The 16,523-nt window shown below is 39.3% G+C and overlaps 1 protein-coding gene across 2 annotated transcripts in view; it reads left to right on the forward strand.

Moving 5' to 3' along the window:
• Nucleotides 1-10,870: 10,870 nt before the first annotated feature.
• Nucleotides 10,871-16,523, forward strand: part of pard6gb (par-6 family cell polarity regulator gamma b) — a 34,564-nt gene continuing 28,911 nt past the window's right edge. The window contains exon 1 of one of the 2 annotated variants that reach the window (XM_088010260.1): nucleotides 10,871-12,331. In XM_088010260.1, the coding sequence (XP_087866386.1) occupies nucleotides 12,260-12,331 (72 nt within the window). In that variant the 5' untranslated portion in view covers nucleotides 10,871-12,259. The remainder of the gene's footprint in view (nucleotides 12,332-16,523) is intronic. The other variant, XM_014981239.2, reaches the window with a different exon arrangement.

Here is a 16,523-nt window from a genome sequence, read left to right on the forward strand (position 1 = left end):
TTCTACTTATAAATACCCAGAACACAAGTGCAGCTGTAAACCTAACCTTACAAATTGATTTGTATCATTGCCTCCTCTTATTCTTGTTTTTTTTGCTTTTTTTTTTCCCCTTATGTCTTCAAAGCGTGCTCTGAACTAAGGGCCAAACAACGAGTCCAGAAAGCAGCCCGTCGGCAAACAAACTGAGAGAAGACGACTGAGTTTGGGGAGCACTGGGAATGAGCAGGGGGAAAAAAAACGAAAGAAAGAAAAGGGGGCATGTTTACCTCTGTTCTCTTGGGGCACTGCTTCGGGGTTGAGAGGGGGCTTCACCAGAGGAGGCGGAGGGGTAAATCTGTCTGAGAGGGAAGGGGGAGTTTCGGTGAACACTTTGGGAGAGGTGAAATAAAAGACAAACATGCAGGGGGGGGGGAGAAGTGAAGGTTGTCCAGTCCTCACCAACAAGTCTTAGGTTGGGCCTGAGGAAAATCTGGACATTTCACTCCATTTTTAAGAAAATTTCATCTGATTTCTTTTTTTCTGTGCAGCACTTCTTTTTAAAGCGATTCATAAATACAGTAGCGTGGGAAGCGCTTTATGCATGCGTTTCCTGACACTCTTGTCTGCAAGGAAAGAAGTAAGAACGAAACGATTTAAACGAAAATATTGGGGGGAAAAACTTTTGTTTTTGATATCACCCAAAAAATGTGGAATAACGCAAAAGGCTAGGATAAATCGCACCACAAAAGATTGATCATTTAAAGAAGACCGGGAAATTAAAGAGGTGATTTTTGTTTCTTGTTGAGAATGAAAATGTATTTTGTTTGTATCCAACTTTGTTATTCTTTTATTACAATATGCTCAATAAAGTCAAACCAAACTTGTCAGATGGTGATAAATGTCGACCATCTGCACCCAAGTATAAAAGTTAATGTTTCAAACCTGCTAAAATCCTCCACCGTACTGTTTCTGCAGCTGCTTAAGAAACAAATAAAATAAATATAATGATAATAAAAATTAATATTACAGGAGATAACAAACCTTTTTCTCTTTTTTGAACATAGAGTAACCAGGTGTTACCTCTCCATGGCCTGTTGCTCACTGCCAGTCAGCTGGCTGAAAAGGACCTGACACACTTTTAACAAGTGTTCAGACTATATATTTATCTCATTCTATGCAATGACACCATAATAACTACAAATGTTATTAATTAAAAGGTAATAATCAATGAGTTATATTATTTTTGCCTTGGTTTTCCATTTTAAACAGACGTAGTTATATATCTTTATACATCAACAGGTGAAGGCTTTTGGGTTAAATAAGAGAAAAAGTTGTTTGTTTACTAAAGGTTATCATACCGACCCATAACTATTCCCCTCATAATGTTTTCACATGACTCTCTTTCTGTTAAATTAATACTTCTTTCTCACTTTACTTTTTCTATAAAAAGACTCATGAACTTAATGGAGCAAAATAAATATCCAAGAAAACCCCTAAACCAAACCTCTCTAAACTATGCTCATTTTTACCCCTTGAATTAACCCCCCCCACACACACACACACACACATCGAGAGAGACCAAAGGGCAATACCAACAAAGAGAGGGGGCAGCAGAGGAGCCAGAGGGGCAAAGAAAAGGAGAAGAAGGAAAATGCACGCTTGACTAATTCTTGTATTCATACGGAGCTCCTTTCACCTCCCTATCCTCCAACTGTGTGTGTGTGTGTGTGTGTGTGTGCGCGTGTGTGTGTGTGTGTGTGTGTGTGAGAGAGAGAGAAAGAAAAAAAAACAGAAAGAGGGAGAGAGAGAAAGAAATCTGGCACACTCTAACCTTGACATTTTACCATCATGGGGGAGATGAATGAAAATGACCACAGAGCACTTAGAGGGGGCAAGACTGGGGGAGGGTAAGGACAACAGATGCTGTCTATCTATCTATCTATCTATCTATCTATCTATCTATCTATCTATGCTATAGGAGCCTCGCCTGCTAACACTGTCATGGTTATTTTAAAAGGCCTTGAGCCCTTTGCTAGATTGATGCTGTTTTCTTTCAATCTTGGAGCCGTGTGGGATGCGCTCGCTCTCTGCTGACTGCGTGCATAAACACTCTCGGCTGTTCTTGGAGTGAGGGAGGGAAGCATGGCCGAGTCACCGTGTCTCCACCTGCCTCATTTCCCTTCTGCTGCTCGCCGACGCCGAGTTATTAGTGGAAACTTCTCATGAACTCGTCGTAGACTTCTGCAAACAAACACTTTGTTTTTTTTTTGTTGTTTTTTTCCCCCCCATCTTTCAAAATGTTGACACTAAATGGAGCTTGTCAGCTGATCCAAGCTCATGAACAAACGCAGGGCCCAATTCGAACCCCCAGGCTGTGGAGCAGAGGAAGTTCCTCTGTAGTCTGTTTCACTCATATTAGTATTGAATATTAGAAACTGTTTGTCATCCTGTTGAATGACTACGGCCTTTTTACACACCGTTTGGTGGTTAGCATCAAATCAAATAATTCCTCCAAGGCTCCACCTCCTCCTTGAGCAGAAGCCGACAGCAATTTTTTTATAGTCTGAAATAACAGACTAAGTGAATTATTTGCTAAAGTCAAATGTTCTTCTCCACATTTAACGTTAAATGTCCTGTGAGGAACTAATTGTCACCTCACAGGTTTATCCTGTTTTTGAGTTTACTCGATGCGAGTTTCACTTCAGGTGGTTGCCATTTTAACAAAATAGTAAAAGATTATTAAGGCACCTAATAAGGCATACTTCGTTAGCATAAAGTAGCATGGATGTGAACACTGAAAGTTTCATTGAAATATACTTAGACACTATTTATAATCTACTTACAAATATTATTGAAATGTATTTATTTTGTAATTTAGTAAGGCTTACCAAACTATACACGGAACCTTAAAAGTATTACAAAAACTTCTGAAATGTGTTGTTTGCATATATTTGTAATTTTTAAATTGCACATTCAAAATATAAATTTTTACAAATGAATGCAGAGTATTTTTAAAAAGATTATCCAAAGTATAATATAATTTTGCCGACCCCCACAAAATTGCTCTTAAAAATGCCCCTGTTTATGGTGCCCCCCAATAATGAGATGGGATTTACGCCCTTGATTGTAAGTAAGGTAACGTCAGAAATAGCTATGGTTAGCTAATGCTAACGTTCGGCGTTAGCTTATGCTACATGACAAATCAGGTTCGTGCTGAACAATACAAAACATCATTATGTACTTACATCGCTATCATATGCAGATTTGTGACGAACAGTAGGAATAGAATCTTCCTTCAGCCGAAGTATTTTGGTAAATCCTCTTGTACAATTGGTAGTTTTCAAAGGACTCCTTCCTTAGCTGATTTGCGCAAACTACAACTTTACTTGGCGATATTTCAGGGACATTGCAAGCAAAAATGAACTGAAGCTGTTTTACGTAACTGGGAGAAAATTCATGGACATATATTCTGTATTGCAGATGACAACCAAACATTTTTCCTTCTTTTTTTTTAGCGGCCATTGCAGCGGTAACTTGTAAAGTAGCGGGTGGAGGTCCACTTGGGTTGCCAGGTGAAGGGCTGGGCTTGGCTTGAGGTTGCCAGGTAACAAATTGTGACGCAACAATTTAGAGGTTTTTGCAAAAGGTTGTTTTGTAGACATCAGCAAAAGCAAAGTGTTTGTTTGTTTGCTATCGGACTGTTTCTAGAAGCAGGAGGTGCCCAAATGGAATAATATGCAAAGGGTGAATTTTGCGTGATGGTGGGCCTTTAAAGTAGTTGAGGCCAAAACCAAAACCAGTACTGAAAAAAGAGAACAGGAAAATATGAAGTGGAGTGATCAGACAAAAGGGGAACTTTTTGGAAGGCTCCCCTTCACTTTTAATTCAGCATAAATCTAACGCAGCATTTCAGGAAAAGGACATCCTACTTACTGTCAAACCCGAGACAGAGGCCACATCACATTTGTACCCCTAGCAAACAAAAGGCCGTTAAAAGTTCAAAGTCTGATAGCATTATAAAGCTTAACAGAAATATAAAATTGCTTCCATTACATGTATTTTACAGGAATTGTTAAGGAGCATCAATTTGTAAGATGTAGGATGTGAATGTATTTTTTTTTTCAGTACTCAATAAATAAACTTTAATTAAAACATGCAAAAAAAAAATTTTTTTTTGTGTGTGAAATTATATATTAATTTCACTTCAGGTTTTTTCAATTAATTTATCAGTGGAACCAATAAATAATGGAGGGTGTTGTTTATTACATCCTCATCTTTATTATTATTATTATTATTATTAATTCCAGACAAGGTTTTTATGGCAGAGCCTTTCTCATGAATGTAGATCCTGGTTAAAAGTACAAGGTCTGCCTGCCCTCGTTTTTTCTTACCAGTGTGTACTATAATTGCCATTAGGATGTTTCCAAAGAAATGGGAGATATAAAAGCAACAGAAACATTATGTAATACCTCTTCTACTTGAAGTATGTTGCTCATATCCTTTCCTGCAAACATAAAACAGTCATATTTTATCCTTTCCCATTGAGAAATAATTATTTTTTCATTAATGATAATTATCCTCATGAAGCCAGAGACCATTTCTTCTTCTTCACCAGCCTTGCACACGTAATGCACTCAACAATCAAATTCACCTTATATGTAGGGGAACTCAATGCAGTGGAAATATTATGATTAAACTGATCCGCAGTCGGAGAGCGTGACTAAAACATGCTCTCAGAGGTTACTGGTAAAACAGGAGAGGTGGTGGTTTACTGCTGAGTGTTCCATTATTCCCACCATTGCTTGCATTTCCATGGCAACTGCACTAACACAGGAGCACACACTTGCAACTGCATTGAAGAGTCTGCAAAGAGAATAGAAAGGAAGTGAACGTAATCGAGTTTGCTTGTGAGATCTATGCTTTTTTTTTTTTTTTTTGCTTTTTTGTTTTACCTCAACTCTGTGATTTTCAGTATGTTGGGTTGCTGCAGCTTTGAGGCTGAACGAGACCTGCTGCTGTTATCTAACAGCTTATATTTGAATACAGCTAACTCCAGCAGAAGCGGACAGGACATTTCGTCAAGGTGGAAAATAACTGGAACAAATTATGTGATATGGTAATAAAAAATAAAAAAAAAAGAAGAGGAAAAACATATACACACTTGCAAGTTTGTATTTCTACCCATTTTAGGACTTTGTTCATTCATTTTAATAACTCCATTTACGCCTAACTGAGACATTTTCCTTAACCCTAACAAAAACTAGTCTATTCCTTAACATTAACCAAAACTTAATTCACAACATGCCTCTAAACCTAACCTCTAACTCTGAACAAGGAGGTCCACCATATCAGCAGACCATTTTTACTGGTCCCCATAAGGACCACTGGTCTTGAGAAGTTTAGTAAATATGCCAGAAATTGTCCTAAATACAATAACTGGACAAGTACACACATATATGATGTCTTTATAGATGACAATGATTTTGCTTTGACTTCTATTAATTTTTCATTCATCTCGATCGTCTAACTTTGACTCTTGCCGTAAACCTAACTTTTACTAGCACATGTTTAACCCCAGACCTAACCCAAATTCAATTCACTCCTTAGTCTTGACCTGAACCATAACCCCAAAACACCACTTCTTCTTATGAACCCCGGGCTTTTGGTCCCGTAAGGAGCAATCGGTCCCCACAGCATAGTATGTGTTAGGAAAATTGTCCTTACAGTGTATCAAATGTAAGGCCACACACACACAAACACCTCTGTCACAACAGCAGCCTCTGTGCCTTTTCTTTCTCATCGACCCGAGCTATTGATGTACAGAATCCTAGAAGGGTGAGTCGATAAACAAGAGGAAAAAAGCTTTTTGAGGAGAGAGTGACTGAAAGGTACGGGGTAGCCACACAAAGTCCGCTTTTCGGTGCACTACATGCAACCGTGCAAACGCCCTGGCACCTTTTTTAATTTATCCGCAGCGACTTTGTCCGCGCACCGTCTCCTTCCGGGCACTCAGATCTCCCGTCCTCCCACTAGACGTGCAGAGCTCACTCGTTAATGTTTAATGCTCACTCAGGAAGCAGACACGCTGAACTAACCACACACACACACACGCACACACACACATAGACACAAATGCACTCACTCCTCCAACATCCCCCAAGCGACGCCATCCTCATTACCAGCCTGAGGTTTGACCTCTCACCCCTCGACCAGATGGCTGATGTTTTCATTCTGCAGGGAGGAGAAGAAGTGAATCAGGACAGACTCCGCTTTGCACCGCATCACAGGAAAGGAAGGCGGACAAGTGATGGGGGTGTTCGTGATCAACAGGGGGAACCACTTTTAGCTTCACTGAACCAGCCAGGAACTTCAATACATGAGGTGAAATTTTTCACTTTTATAACTCTTTAATAGAACTGGTTCTAAGCCTCCTAATGGCTTCAGAAACTGTGACAAAGTCCAGATCAGGGAGCAGGCCTTTTTACCACTTTACACATCAAAAGACACCACAAATCACAGAGTCCGCAAAAAGAGGCAACGCTCACACAGGACTGAGAGAAGGCGAGGATGTGCAAGAGTTGGCATTGTCTGAATAGATAGACGTGTGTGTGTGCGTGCGTGCGTGCGTGCGTGCGTGCGTGCGTGCGTGTGTGTGTGTGTGTGCGTGAGTGAGAAAGATGAGGACAATAAGAGAAAGCAGGCCCGCGTACGTGCCTGAGAGCATGCACGAATTTGGATTTGCTATGACGATGGCACCCCCAAGTGGTGGCAGCATCATGCTGGAGATCTCTGGTGTGAAAATCCGGTCAGGGTTATTTAACTCTGGATCACATGAAACCTCTCCAAGACCATCGACACACAACTCGTTGGCATCCCAAGCATGAGAGCGTGATAAAATAGAAAAAGGAAAGAGGTCAGATATGACCAAAGCAGGAATTACACAACAACAGATTTACTTAATCAGTAAAGTCACAATCAGGGCTAGTACTCAGCTTAAGCTTATATATTTATCAAAGAAGTAAAATATAATTAAAAAGGAAATGTTGGGACTTCAAATTGACACACTACATAGATTCATTTGACAACATAAAATAGAAGAGAATAAGCTGCAATGTATTAAGGAAAGCACTGAGTTCAGAAGCTCATATTATTGATTTGAGGATCATAAGGTGTTACTGATTTTTTATTTTTTAAAGCGGGATTCTGTGCAATAGCAATCAGCAGTCACCATCCTACTATCAGATCATGGTTCTCTAATCTATTACTGTTTACTAAATGCTTCTTATACAAAGTGCATTTGGATAAAACCTTTTTCCTTACGCAGAAACGTATGATTCTCCACTCTATAAACAATTAACATTCCCTCCAGAATACTCACTAAAACTTTGACCTGTTAAATATAGCCTGGCAAAGAAAATATCTTATCCTATATTGCAAACATCTATAAACACTTTTTACATAAACTACAATACAATCTCTTATCCTGGAGTTGGTAATTCACCCCGGAGTTTGAGCCACTGCAAATAGTTCATAGTTTGACTAAACCAGGTAACATATTCATGAATCACAAAAAGAAAAATGCACAATACCCCTTTAAGAGCAGGCCAGGTTTTACCTCGTATGTAGTCAGTAGCATATTTAAGAAATGCAAACATGCACTCTAGCTAATCTAGTCCATCTTTGACAATCCAGAAAGAACAGAATTGGTCCAACAGGCTGAAAAATGTAAAGGTGTAATTTTCATCCTGTTTATGGGTTACTGAATGAATCATTTCGATTCCTTTTAAATGCAGAGTAGGCGGTTAAGTTTCTAACTAAAGCAAGGGGATGCGAGACATTAACCGAAAAGTGCTCTCAGGTTTCAAAGGCATCACCCTGAGCTTTTTCCAACAGAGAGCTGCTGCTAAAGTGAAGCCTTGTCTTCCTGTTGGAGATCTTAAGATTTTTTTGTGCTTTGATCATGTCTAGTCTCTACCGTTTGTAATGCTTCATGCATTAGTCTAGATCAGGCATCCTAGCAACACATAAAAACCAGTCAGGTTGCACATCTTTAAACGAGTACTTGCTCCACAATTTTAAAATGCAATGCCTTACATTTAAAGTTTTAAACCCGACCCCATCTTTTTTCCCTCTAATCATTATTCATTCACCTTCAGGAACATTCCAGTCAGTCAGCCATATTTCTTGATATTCTGAGTTCATCTGTATAGAAATAATTTGAAGCAATAGTCATCATAAGGAAGATGAAAATGTTCAGTTCATACTCTAAAGAATCTAGTTTAGTGTATGGTCAGTTCATTTCCCATTTAGTCCAATACAGTTGGATCCTATTTTAATTACACACATCGACTGTATTATTGTTAAAAGAAAAAAAAAATCTTGTTAAAAAAATTTAAAAAATCAGTTTATGTGGCTGCTACCCTGACCTGGAATCTCTTATACTAAAAGTTATTTCGGTTTTCAGTGGGACGCTCTGCTCAAATAAAGACAAACTGTAGATGAAAAATAAATTAAAATATATATTATCTATTGCCAATTGATAAAAAGTTATCTATCAACTTAGGAAGCCCAGCCAATTGCATCCAAGACGCTGTATTTATGTCTGTCCCTCATTTTGAACCAGCATACACACAAATATGATCGTACAGAGATCAGGCTTTGCTGTTCCTGATGTAATGAAACAGTTGCTCTCCGCACTTCTGCAGTGGCCAGACTGCTGATTTACTGAATCGTCCTTGAATGAACTTCTCTTTACTTCAGCATGAGACCTCCAATGGATTTTATGAGTGTTGCTTCCTCCCTCTATTTCAGGTTTAGTTCACCCCTTCTTCGGCTCATGCCGACAGCGGAAGCAAAATCCGGGTGGGTGTGATGAAAATTAAAATATTTCTAAGGACAGAGTGTGTTTGGTGTCAGCTCATTTATGAACATGCAGCTTTTAAAGTGGCCTTGAAGACGGTGCCAGACCATGCCTCCTACTTCTTCTGCTTGCATTTCTTGCTCACAAAGTGCCTCCCCAGGAGAAAATAGACTGCAGGGAAAACAGATTACCTTTTACATTTCCCAGCTTGCGCTGTGTCTGCATTTAATTTAGACCGCCAGTCAGACGGCTTGTCTGCAGAGTCTGCCGGTGTGTCATGACTCAGTGCGGCGCAGAAGAAAAAGCTTTGGGTCTGATGATGTTGTAGTAGAACTATATTCAGTTTGATCTGAATGCTGAGACATTTTCTGTGTGTGTGTGTGTGTCCTTTATTTTTTTTTAAAGCATACTTTAATCAGAGAGTAAGTGAAGCGGAACAGAATCAGAAACCTTTTTACCGGTCTGATTGGCTTAAGGCTGGTACTCCTGCCACCTAAAACAACCCAACTCCAGATGTTTTTCTAACCCCCCAAAAAAACACACACACACTCACACTCACACAGGACGGATTATTTCGAGTATCTCTTCATCTCACTGCAATCTTCTCCTTTCATATTACCACCACTGGACCACCTAAACACAGGCTGATTCAGGCGTCAGCTCTGAGAATCAAGCTAACAACAGCCTGCCGTGTCTGATGAGACACGAAGCACCTTCGGGTGGAAAATAAGAATCAGTTTTTCCATCTTTTTGTTCTCCATCTTCATTCTCTTGCTGAAACTCTTATTTAAGTCGTTACTCTTTTCATGAGAAATTACACAACTTTGGCTCATTCCCTTTTTTCATCACTGCCTCCTAAGAAAAAAAAAAATTGTTATTACAAGGAAAAAACTTCAATGCAACCTCAATAACTGATCAAGATATGTTGAAAGATTATTAGACTGCCGGTGTCACTGAAAGGAAAGTATAAAGAACCTATGAGGAGTTTAAAACTTTTGCACAGTACCAGAGATATTAAGGATTTGAAAAGTAAGCCGATACATTTAAAACACATTTTATATAGGCTTATTTTAATTTTGGGTTAAACGCAGGGTTTTTTTTTTCTTCTTTAAATTTGAGGTTTTGCTGCGCTCTGCTGGACATACGTAGAATTACAGAAATTCTCAGAGTCTTGACATACATTTTCTTTTACGTCAGTGAACTGAACGGTTTTAGTTTATTCACAGCTCCCTTCGTATCTACAGTCACCCCTGGTAAAGATTTACATATTAAACATATAAAGCAATTTTTTCTTTTATTGCATCTTGATAGTCTCACAGTAAAAACTATTAAATTATTACTCGAACAACATGTTCTCTTGTCTCTCCCATTTTGAACAGCGGCTATGCTACTTAAAGTACAGATAAGTTGTGTAAAATGTGGAGTTGCCTTATTTTCGGCCCTTATGTATTTCATTGATGTAAAGGAAGCTGACAAAGAGACGCAGTACCACTTTCTGATCAGCAGTAGGCAACATTTTCCTGTAAATAAACATGACATCCTAAGTCAACAGCTGCAAGTTTTCCTAAAATTTATCTTCTCTGAATTGTTAAGTTAAATCAGCTCAAATGCTGATTCAAAAAAAAAGAGAAAGAAAATAATCTCCCTGCTGAAATTTATCTAGAAGAATGTTTCTCTACTAACTGTTTCACGACCTGCTCCAACCCTTAATACATTTCTACAAATAATAATTTGGAAAATTTGGCTGGATATTAATTAGGTTGTTTTGAAAACATAATTAATTAAGAACAAGTCACAAATTTGTCTTCGGGGGAAATAAACAACCGATTGACTTTAATTGAGCTGGGCCTATTTTAGCTGTAGCACAAATGGTAAATTAAACCAACATAAAATATTTGCTTTCATTTGTTTTTGATCATGTGCACCATCTGCACTCAGTCTGGGTAAATAAGAGCAGGCCCGCAGGAATGCGTCCTCTGGCGCTCTGGAGGTCTGGACCAAATGGTGATGTGTTCACGTCTATCGGAAATAGTAGAACTCTGTAGAAAAAAAATCTGTTTCGTAACTAAAAATAACAGAATCTACTAAAAAATACTTTGCGATAATGACACTTATGTTTAGTTTTTTTTTTTTTTTTTTTTTTTTTGCAATAATTTAACGTTTCGCTTGAATGTTATGTAAAGTCCTTTGTCGAAACCTGTTTTGCAATTTTTTTCCCCTGACGAGTTCTTCAGTAGTTTAATTGTTTTAATCGGTGGAGTTGTTTTCATTATTGAAGTGGTTTATATTTCGTTCTGAATTTTGTTCCTCCCAGACGTGAATAATCACCTATAAACACTGTAACGGTGTCATTTTGTATATACGTGTCCATATAATCCTTTGGATTTATGTGTCTACTATTTTAACTTTATTTATTTATTTATTTATTTATTTAATTTTTTTGTACGTTCTTGACATCTTTTGGTTAGTAAATCATAGATTTTCTTGGCTTTGCAGCTGCTGTAAAAAAATTTATTATTTTTTTTACTTTCGTTTATATTTTTAATGTCTCTCCACAGATGTTTGAGGTCTTTATAAAAGCTTTTTCTTTTATAAAGACCTCAAACATTTTATTTGCTTTCTGTCTAATTTATAATTGATTTTCTGTAACCTCTGTTTGTTTGTTTTGTGGTTATCTACTTTTTATCATCCACCTACTTAGGGAAATAATTGCTGGGTTTTTGTTTGTGTGCCTCGTTTTATTGTTGGTTCTTGCTTTGCCATTTATTAGTTTGTGTTTATTCTTCAAATTACTGTCTCAGGTATGACTTGAATGTCTATACATTGTGTTGTGTTAAAAGTCATACATATATATTTTTAAAAGCATATTTTTTGTCTTTCTTCCTCTTTCTTGATTCCTTCCTTCTTTCTTATTTCCCTTCTTTCTCTCTTTATTTGCAAACATGTATTCATTTACTGTGTCTTTATCTCTATACTTACATTTACTTTTCTTCTTCGTGTTTCTTCACTAACTCGTCTCTTCATCTCCCATCTCTCGTTCGTCCTTTTACTGAACGAACGAGAGATGGGAGTGAGGAACGTCAGATTAACAAGCAGCACTCGAACGCATCCCTGAATCCCTTTTTTTTTTTAAGGAGCGCTGATGTCATTTCAAAACTTACCCCACTCTCCCCAAGTCAACGCGGTTATTTTCTCGCTGGCTTTTGCAACGTGAAGTCATCTGTCGCTTCTGACGGAGCACTTTGGAAACACACAAGAAGAGCAGAAACCACAAACAAACTTTGACTTTTCTGCAGGAAGCGAAGCGGACGGACTTCCAAAGAAAAAGCTGAGGATCGGAGGATCCCCTCTTTCTGCGGAAAAAGGGAGGCTTAACTTTTTTCCCCTTCTTTTTTCTCCCTCTTTTCTTCGTTCACCAAAATGAATCGGAGCTTTAACAAGTCGCAACCTTTGCGACACACCGATTGTGACGCCGTGGAAGTGAAGAGCAAGGTGGGTGGTTTTATGTAAATAAATTAAAGACTCAACCAGAGTTTGGCGTAAGAAAAAAAAGAAGAAAAAAAAATCGCACACATGGTCGTCCCGTAGCGAAGCAGGAGCTGGAGGGAGAATCTGTCTGCAACTAGCAACACATTTCCTTCTCTTTGCAACGCTTTGATCCGAACCGGACCAGGTTCTGGGTGTTTCTGTGTGAACTGCAGCGATTGTTTTTATTTCCGACAATACAGATTGTGTGCTGACTGGTCATTATTGGCTTTCACAACGCTTTGTGGGGTTTTAAAACACAATACAGTTTGTTTGTTGTTCAGCGACAAAAAAAAAAAAATCTGTCAAATGTAACATTGTGGCTGCAGTAGTTACAATTTATTCTACATATTGTTGTTTTGTTGGAGGCCTAGAGTCTGGTGGCTAATTTGAATCAATTGACGTATCCACAAACTAATTAATTATAGAGTCATGATAAATTTACGTATGTAAAGATTTTTGTTTCATCAAAGGGGAACCAGGTTTCCTGTGGAAAGTCCTACCATTGTTACAGGGATTTAGAAAATTTTGAAACGTTTTGTTTGCACAGATAAATATATAATTTTTTCTCATTTTTAACTTTTAAAGACTGTGGATTAAAAACCAAAACTGCGTTTCTGAGACATTTCAAAAGATACAGAGGACTGACTGTTCTTTTTGTTTAGTTTTTTGTTGTTGTTCTTGCACAGAATTATGTATTCAATCATAGTAATTGAAAGTTTAGTGGAAGGAAAGAGTCCAGACAGTAGTTTGTGGGAGATTCACAAGGCTACTGTGCTTCAGGGGCCACCACACACACACACACACACACACACTAATGTAGAGCTGATCTACTCTCATCAGAATCTGTCAAGAGTTGCTTTCCCCCCATCGTGTTTACCAAAGCCAGTGGATTACCTTCAAACTCTCTCCTTTTTATCAATCAGTGAATAACTAATTATCTTCCCAGAGTGCTACATCCAAGCTCAATTATAGAAAGCTGAGTGGGAAACAAAAGTTGATCAGAAAAGGCGCTGAAACAACCGTGATCACCACAGCCTGAGAATATTGATAAGGAGCCCCTCCCCCATCGATCCGCCTGACAGGTCCGTGAGACGGTTGACAGATGCTGCGGCTGGGGAGCTGACAGCAGGTGGGCAAACATCCAGCCCAGGGGGTCAACCATGAACACACACGGTGACCTTGGAGAGTCGCTCTCTTCTGCATCGTTTGGCTGTGACGCCACCGGGAGGGTGGGGTGGGGGGTTGTTTGTGGGTGTAGCTGCCACAGAGCAGCTTCATCAGCATCATCATCACATCGAGAGCTGACTCACCGTCGTGTTACGTCACGCGTTTCCCCCCCCCCGTCCCGTTTGATCAGATGTAGCTCCTCACGCACAGAATTACGTGACTCTCTTGTCACTTTGTTTTCCTTCCAGCCTGTTTCCCGTGTGCTGAAGAGTCTGAGCTGCTCAGTTCAGCCCGTCACCTCAACTATGACTGAGAAGAGAGATGAATGGCGAAAGCTATATTTAGTTCATACTGACCTACGCAAGATGGGATTTAGTGACGTTCTGATTATCATTTATTTTCCTCCCAATGTGGATTTCAAGGGGCTAAAAATGTCTTTCTTGATTCACGAATACTGGATTTAAATATTGTTTAAAAACGACTCAGTTTTGGGGCAATCGAGTTGACTTACAGGGAGAACATTTCAAGGCATTATTGTTTAGTTTTCACATTTTCTTAAGATTCGACAATCGGCCCCTTTTCCACGGAGGAACCCATCTGTAGTGCATCTGTTGCCAAAACCGGATCTCCTTCCAATTTTAGAACATGGCCAAGGTGTCTGTGGCACTATAAAAAGAAAATAACTCCTCATCTCCAGTTTGGTTTCATTCTGAAGCAAATTTAGTAGAGTTGAACAAAGTCCGACTTATTTCCTGACGTGCATATTTAATGCCGTTATAATAAAATATCGTCTAGTTTTGGTCTACACCAGTGGTTTTCCAACTGGGGGCATTTACAACTGGCTCCTTTCAGGAGAAATTTCGACATCAATGAAAAATATATATCAGAAGTCGAGTTTTAATTTGTTGAAAAAGAGGATCACCGTGGAAACAAGATGTTGTAAAAGATTCCTAAACCCCTGTCTTTTTTTATTATTTTAAAGCTGGAGGGGGTTGTTTTTCTTTTAGTTTTTCTTAGTTAACAAACGGCATCTTATTTGAACCATACGCATATTTCTAAGAACAATTTCAAAAGATCACTCCTAAGTTCGCTTTGCCACTGGACTGAAACTTTGCTGGTGTAACTTTGTCTTCTAATGAGAAATTAGTTTAGTTAGAAATGAACTCCAACCAGAACTGCTGTGTTCTGACCTCTCTGGCCTGTTAGAAATGCAATCCAGAGCGGATCCAAACACAGTTTAACCTGAAGAAAAGATGACATTCCTGTTACTCATCATTAATTGCAGGCAATATTAACTACAAAACAAAAAAAAAAGCCATCAGATCTCAAAATCAAACCATTAAAGCCAGCTGATGCTTAAAAATGTTTGTCCAAAAGAAAACACAAACCTTGTGAACATTAGATAAGCTTCCTCCACATTTCCAGAAGTGACGCTCGTCACTTGCTCTGATACTTTTGTATGCTTCTGATTGATGTGTGTGTGTGTGTGTGTGTGTGTGTGTGTGTGTGTGTGTGTGTGTGTGTGTGTGTGTGTGTGTGTGTGTGTGTGTGTGTGTGTGTGTGTGTGTGTGTGTGTGTGTGTGTGTGTGTGTGTGTGTGTGTGTGTGTGTGTGTGCGTGCCTGGCGCTTGGCAGTTCATGTTTGGTTTTCTCAAGGGAAACTGTTCAGGCGATAAGCTTATCAGGGATAACATTGGAGGTGTCTGGCTGTCTGTCAGGGAGCCTCAGCAAGGAGCTGCTTTCTCAGTCGCCTAAAGCTCTTATCACCGTGTGTGTTGGGGGGGGGGGGATAAACTGTAGGCAGGTGGGAGTAGTGGTGAAGCTTTTTTTCCACACTACCTAAACACTTTGTTTTGCATACCTTTAAATATAAAGAACTTATTTGTTTATCATCTGCGCACTCCATAGTCTGCTATTTATTTACAGAGAATCGGTAAGTCAGCCTCAACTTGCAGAGCGTTGCAGGACGAGGACGAGGAAGTGAGTGTTGACCAAAGTAAGAAGCGACTCATCTTCCTTTTTCTCCTGTGTGTCAGTTAGGAGGCTTCCAGGCATGTTTGAGCTTGTTTGGCGTCACTTCATCCCGATAGGCCAGAAGGACAGGTGATGTCATGTTTGAGGTGATGTATTCTTAGTGCCAGGTTTGAGTGCTTAAGCCTGTGAATAATCATGCCATGTCCGGGCTTGCTCCAGGCCTTGGGGTGGTTCTGCACTGAGCACAATGAACGTGACATACCGTACCAAGAAGACTTTTTCCCCAAACCACAAGGTTGACGGAGATCAACAATTTGGTAACTCAAGTTTAACATGTTTAAGTATTGCAGACTTGATTGCAGACGAGGTTTCCCTTTCCACAAAGTTAACAGCTCCGGCCTGAACGCCGACAGAACCTGCTGGTCGGCTTCTTGTGTCATCCTCCGGAGTAGCTAGGCTTATATTAGCTTAAACCCAAATGGGGCGTCACATTTTCATCATAAAGCTGCTGACTCGCAAGTTGTGCCTGAAGTAAACCTGGCAGGAAGTTTCTCTGGCATCCCCACTAGGCTTTCTCTGAAATTTAATATGCCATCTTCTAATTACGGTGTAGCATATCTTCTGCCCGTCTGCAACCATGTCAGCACTTTTCCTCTCCTTCCTGTTCGTCCCTGACCCTCTCTCTCTCTTTTTCTCTCTCTCTGCTTTCTGCCTTTGATAAAAGCTCACTAGTGATGTAAGCTGATGATTACAGTAACAAACGTCTACAAATTACCCATGTGAATCACGCAGCAGAACTGCTGCTGTCGTCTTTTGCGGTGGATTATTGAGATGCGCTTTAATGTTTCGGTTGTACATCTGTGTGTCTGAGTCACGATAAAAAAAATTGTTGTTTTGTTTTCTTTTTTGCCTACTTTAAATTTCAGCCTTGAGGTTATGATGTTTTACTGACCTATCCAAGAAAGACACCGCAAGAATCTGTTCTTATTGGTGCACGTGCATCAAATGGTGAACCA

This window comes from Poecilia mexicana, unplaced genomic scaffold (genome assembly GCF_051168715.1).
Source record: "Poecilia mexicana isolate PSO_F unplaced genomic scaffold, ASM5116871v1 scaffold_11, whole genome shotgun sequence".
In the NCBI taxonomy this organism is placed as follows: Eukaryota; Metazoa; Chordata; class Actinopteri; order Cyprinodontiformes; family Poeciliidae; genus Poecilia; species Poecilia mexicana.